The 6,377-nt window shown below is 35.0% G+C and overlaps 1 protein-coding gene across 1 annotated transcript; it reads right to left on the reverse strand.

Moving 5' to 3' along the window:
- Positions 1-1,507: 1,507 nt before the first annotated feature.
- LOC102224890 (5-hydroxytryptamine receptor 3A-like) lies at positions 1,508-6,182 on the reverse strand. Its single transcript, XM_023341220.1, has 8 exons — positions 6,143-6,182; positions 4,794-4,951; positions 4,663-4,707; positions 4,438-4,547; positions 2,848-3,017; positions 2,603-2,763; positions 1,794-2,004; positions 1,508-1,713 (listed from the first exon to the last, which is right to left on the reverse strand). The coding sequence occupies exons 1-8, from the start codon at positions 6,180-6,182 to the stop codon at positions 1,508-1,510; spliced, it is 1,101 nt and encodes a 366-aa protein (XP_023196988.1).
- Between the last annotated feature and the right edge of the window lie 195 nt (positions 6,183-6,377).

A 6,377-nucleotide genomic window follows, 5' to 3' on the forward strand; every position in this document is an offset into this window, starting at 1 on the left:
ATGTATTCAGTGAAGTCTGCTTTGTGACTTCCGGCCAAAACAACGCAGATTGCATGTGTAAAACAGCTGCCAAAAATGGGGGAAAACTGGACAACTTTCACATTTTAATATTAACAAGTTCGATTTACAGCAAGGAATTCAACTATACTTGAACACATTAGCTTATGTTTCTACGACTTCCATTCTCTGAACATAAGGTAGAGAAAGAGTAAAACTGTGACGGTGTAGCAAATAAAGAAAGATCTGTTGATCCTTTTTGCCCAAGACACCAACTTTACTTTTTCTTCTCTGTAGCCAAGATGGACGTAAACGGCTTTCTGCAGCTTCTTCAGCTCATCCAGGATCAACAGCAGCATATGAGATTCTCCTGACAGAATAGTGCTGTTCACCTGGAGATAATCAGATGCTAGTATTGTTCTTGTTGCATTGGACACTATTTGGCACAAATTTGCAAGACTGCTGAGACTTCACTCATGAACAAGAGTAGCTGGCTATCACCATGCTGGGCTGTGAGAACGCACAAATAACCTGGGCCAGATTATTTGAAGCAGACTATACACATTAGCATATTAGGGTTGTTGTAGATAGAAAAAAACAGAAGTAAATTTCTGTCAAAACCAACTCAGACAATTTGAGATTAATCTCAAAACTTCTGGTTGTATTTAGTACTACTAAAGTGGCATTAGAGTAAAAAATAGTACAAACAAGAGTGAAATACCAACAAATAAGTAAAGTCACACCATAACACACCTGCTTTAGCACTCAATTTAAAAAAAAATGAAATGTAAAAACTGGCTATGGATGTTAATTTGTCTATATTCTAGATTTGTATGATAATTATCAGGCCACTGTTTGTCCTATCACATTTAAAATATTCTGAAAAGTCCCAACAGTGTTTCAGTTTTCTATGTTTTACTGCATCTGGGTAGAAATTTGTTTCTGGAACATGCAAACAGTTTTCAGGGCCAAATTTAATGCAAAATATGAGTTTCTACATACATATTATGTCATACCTCTTCAAGTACAGGAAGAATCTCATGCTGCCTTTCCTTTTCTGCATCTCTGCAGATGCTTTTACAGATGGCATGCTCCTCATCTTCTAAAAGCAAAATAATTATTTTCAGGAATTAGTCTGCAGACATTAAGTATAATAAAAAGGCATGGACAAGCACAAAAAGAGTAAGCACCTTGCCCTGGACTTTATAGAAACAAACAGCTAAAACATCTTTACGGACATTTTAAAAACTTGAATTTAGCATGTAAATGTTTAAAATATTTATGTATTGCGGGACATAGCCTGCATTTATTATTTGGACTGTTCTTCTAACTGAAGGAATAAAACAACAAACTTTGTAACTTTCCTTTCATAAAATCCAAAAGGAGAAGTAATATTATGACCAAGAATTTTATGACTTCTTATTTAAGGCACTGGGAGTCAAAACCTAATGTACATAATGGAAGAAAGAGGAGATGTGAAAGAGTAAAGTTTGACACTATTGTTGTGCCGCTACAAGTTGGGCAACAATGCATTGATGTGAGACTTACTGATCTGATGCTTCTCACCTTTGTCACAATTCTTAGTTTTGGTATGTTTTTGCTTGCTCTCCTGGTTCTCCTGTGGGCTGAACTCATCTTTTTCAATCAGATACGTGACCAGGATCGTCTCCAAAAGACTCAGCAGCATCAGAGCAAAAATCACAATGCAGTAGGTTGCTAAGTGGAGTGGGAAACTGTATTAGTATTGTTTGCTTGAGAAGTTTAACATAGATTTGTGTTTAGTACACAGTTTGTACCTATCAGTGGAGTCCTGTTGGACATGGCAGGCAGAATGTCATTAAGGATGACCAGGAGGACAGAAATGGCCAGCAGAACCGTGACTTTGAAGCCCAGTTTCTCCCCTCGATGGTCCGAGATGAAGAAGGAGGCGAGATCCAGGGAGAGGAAGAACAGGATGGGCAACAGGAAGTTTATGACATGGAGGAGGGGCCTTCTCTTTATGGTGACCTGAGGAAATACATATAAACTGTTTAACATAATATTTAACTGAGATTGTTTTACTTGGCTTTATTCATTTTAGAGTATTTTTCCAAGACTATTGCTATAGAAAAATATGTTACTGGATTTTTGAGCATCTAAAATTGTCCAGACATTTTTATCAAGCAGAGACGTACTTCCAGAAACAGCTTTATAATAATTGCCTTTCTTCACTTTGTTGTTTTTGCAGGTTTTAAATAAGCCTGTCGCAATAGCAATTACTCAATTAAGATGAGCTAGATAAATTTCACTCTTGTGATTATTTATTTTTTTCATAAGTCATGTTATTTACGTTTTTAGTTATGTTTTAGTTTTTATTTCCTTTTTATTTTATGTTTTGGATTGTTGTGCTTTATTTTGGATATTTAAAATGTATTCCAGTATAGAGTATTTTGTACAAAATGAAATTTATTGGTCCTTGATTGGGTGAACTTGCATTATTATGCCATTATCATGTTGTTAGTTTAAAAAACAAGAGTATTGATTATCAAAATAATTTCTGGGTTAATTTATCGTCCAGCAAAATGAGTTATTGCGACAGACCTGGTGTTAAGTGTGTGTTACATACTGTATACATGAGCATGTCCCAGCTTCTATTCTCGTAGGTAAGAAGGGAGTTGTTGACAGACAGACGCAGGAACTCCCACTCTCCCTGCGTCTTCATGATCTGCTGTGAAAACTGGGTAACTCGAGACGAGTTCGAAGAGGCAAGAATTCGCATTTCCTTCTCTGCTGGCAGAGAAAACACAAAGCAACAAATGAAAGGCAATTCATAAAAGCCATGTGGCAGTCATAACACTGGCAGAAACGCACCGCAGTAAACTGCAGAACCAATCGATATGCTGCATTCTTGAGTGTCAAAGGGAAACTTGTGGACGTCCATCTTGCAGGTGCTGACAACACGAATGTCGTCACCAGCAATGATGGTGCCATCAAAATTCACCAATATGTTCAGGTACTGAGGCGAGTCGTCCTTCTCTATCCTGATGCAAAACACACATGTACAGCATGTTTCTTTTTATGGGGTGATTTGGGAGCATTTACATAAAATCTGAAATAAACTGAACCAACAGAGGCTTGGTTTTCTTCTTATAGCTGCAGGATAACTGTTTGCTTATCATTATTCTGTAAATAGCGGTGCATACTTTAATAAAAATGAAAACACAGTAAACTAACTGACCTAGTTATCAAACAGAGGAGATAAATAATGCACAATAAGGAAACTTGTGTAATTTAATAATCTGTTGCATATGTTTACATTTCTTGTTTTAGGCTGGTTCTTTTAGCTTGTTTCTTTTTTTAAAGTGGTTTTAACTTCACATATACTCCAGGCATTAATGCATACATATAAACATGGGGGTTTTCCTCACAAGGTCATGGAAGAGCTGGTTGCCAGTCCATCAAAGGGCAACAGAAATACTCAAATCTAAGAGAAATTTAGAGTGTCCACCCAACATATGACACTTTGCTGGGAACTGTTTGGTATTTTTTAAGTTCTGTTGAATCTGTTATTTGGTATTTTTATGAAGTCTTCGTAAACTGGTTTTCAACTTATATGAATAAAAAGTATGATTAAATGTGAAATGTCTTTTTAACAAGTTGCAACCATATGTGGTATTCTTATTGTTATTGGCATTGTTATTCTTAAATGCACCTTTCAAATAAAGTACTGTATATTTGTAAAGTGAAAAAAACCCTGACATGTTTTTCAATATTTTGGTTTAAATAAAAATATCTGGAAAGTCTCACATAGAGTCGTATTCAGCCATCATTATGTGTCTGCCTGCTTTGCACATCTAAAAGAGACTCACATTGTTGCCCATTCTTCTTTATGTCATAGCTCAACCTTGGTCAGATTGGTTGGAAATCATCTGAGAACATAAATTTTCATGTCTTGACACAGATTTCCAGTTTAATTTAGGTCTGGACTTTGACTGGGCCATTCTAACACATGAATTTGCTTTGATCTCAACCAATTTGCTTTATTTCTGGGTGTGTGTTTAGGCTCATTTTCCTGCTGGAAGTCGAAGTTTCAACCTCTTTTGTAAGCATTTTACAACCTCTAACATATTTTCTTTCAGGATTAGCCTATATTTAACTTCACATTCCCACAGCATGATGCTACCACCACTAATATTTTACTGTGGGGATGGTATGCAATGTTTTGAAGGCAAGTTATAACACTGAATTTTATTTAGGAGTATACATTACGCTTTTTTCAACAGTAAAAAAAAGTGAACTGGCATCATTTTCCTAACATTTTGCAGTCATACACTACTTTTTGTTGGTTTGTCACATAAAAAGCAAAGAAAATGCATTGAAATCTTAATGTTTATGTGTCTAAATTAAATAATCTGCTTGTTTTTCTTTTGTTGTAAATGTCTGTGTGTGATGTAGGCTTACATCTCGTAGATGAAAAGATCTGGTTTCCAGAGCAGATCTTTAGGAACCGAAATCTGAGTGATTCCACAAAACTGAGCCGGGTCCCATGAGATGAACTCGTTGTTCCACTGCTGCAGTAAATTGAGCAGAAATCAATTGAACAACGGAGTCAAGCAGAATACAAGAAGGTGAATAACGATACAAGCTATGCACTTTAGACGTTTCCGGATCTCAGTTTTGACTGACCATTGACGCCCAGATGAAAGGAACAAACGTTTGTGTTTTTTCAACCTGAGGATAAAGACAAAGACATGTGAAAAACCTTTCAGGTAACTGAGAAATCACACATCCTGTAAGCTGCAGTGCGGCCCCCGTACCACCGCCAGGATGGCATAGACGATAATGTCCAGCTTCACCACAGTGATGTGTGTGTGGTCCCGAACGGGCCGGGTCAGTTTAAACACGCTGTTGTCCGCTGTCAGGTTCAGGTAGTCCAGAACGTCCTGATAGCTGCACACTTTGCAGGACCCGTCATCTACAGAGGAACAGATATCCTGCAGGATTTCATTTGGAAATCTTGTGTACAAACTAAAGGCTTATAGCTTAAACGTTGCTCCTAAGCGTTGTATATTTAGTAAAGTAGTTTTTATTTTCAAAATTTACTGTTAATCCAGATTTTTTTTAAATCTAGTTCTGTAAAATCTAGTTATTTCATGCATGTTAAACTTAAAATAAGACAAATGTTACATTTGTGAAAATATTGTATATGTTGTTTGTTTCAACAAACATTTTATTCCCTATATTGCCTTGTACTGTGTTATCATATTAGCTGTGCTTTGGTTTTTTGGGAGGAGGTTTTAAAAATACATTTTATAGCAATATTAGAAATAGCACATAATCAATATATATATTATATACAATTTTATGTCTTTATGTATATGTTGTTTGGAAGATGAAATTTTCTTTACATTAAATTTTGTTAAGTTTTATTTATATACATGATTCATTATTTTTAGTACTCTTTATGTGTTTTCAATTGTTTTTCTACATTTTACAGTTGACTAAAGAGAAACAGTCGAGGATTTCTGCAATTTTTAAAAACATATATAATTAAAATTATAAAGTGTTTACATTTAAAAAAAATACAATTTGAGTTTAGAGATTTTAGCTAGAAATCAATATAATGCATGTATCTACTCTCAAGAAATTAATAAAAGTACATTTAGTTTAGTTTATTGTTTATTAACATTTTATTAACACATTAATACAAAGGTTAGAGGCGTCTTTTGGTTATTACACAATTTGAAATATATTCTAAAGAAATCTAGATATTTACACTAACTAGACATTATGGACTATTTATTTAGAAAGATAAAAATCAATTTTCACTTAAATTAGATTAGTTGAAAATCCAATTTAAAATTAAATTAGAAAACTATAATTTCATCTACAACTACCATTTTTTGAGGGTGATTTTATTATTTGTTTTTGATAAAATCATGCAGAGATTATAGGTTTCTGGTAAATTACTTCATTCACATTTTGAGTTTAAGTGTTGCCCAGAAGTAACTTGAAACCTTTGATCACATAATATTCCGGTTTCAGTAATTATTTTCCTAAAGTTTCAGAAGATCTCTTACTGAAATTTTAAAAACTAAAATCCCCAGACAAAATGGGAGGAACATTATGTGATTATGTTTAAGGTGTGCAGGTTTAAGAAACTTGCCTGTCAAGATGAGCAGCAGGAGGAAGGCGGCGCCGGTCATCTCTGCAGCTTTTTGCACGTCTCTGCTGTTTGAGCTGAGGGTCTTTTATTCTGCTCACAGAAAACGATTCCTCTCCTGCCTGAAATGGGAAAAAACTTCTTATGTAGACATATATGGCACATAATTAGCTTACAGAGGGAGGAGCAGTAGACTATTTGATATATATCAGGTTTAACTTCGATCTCCCTGACAGCC

The sequence above is a fragment of the Xiphophorus maculatus genome, chromosome 10 (assembly GCF_002775205.1).
Source record: "Xiphophorus maculatus strain JP 163 A chromosome 10, X_maculatus-5.0-male, whole genome shotgun sequence".
In the NCBI taxonomy this organism is placed as follows: Eukaryota; Metazoa; Chordata; class Actinopteri; order Cyprinodontiformes; family Poeciliidae; genus Xiphophorus; species Xiphophorus maculatus.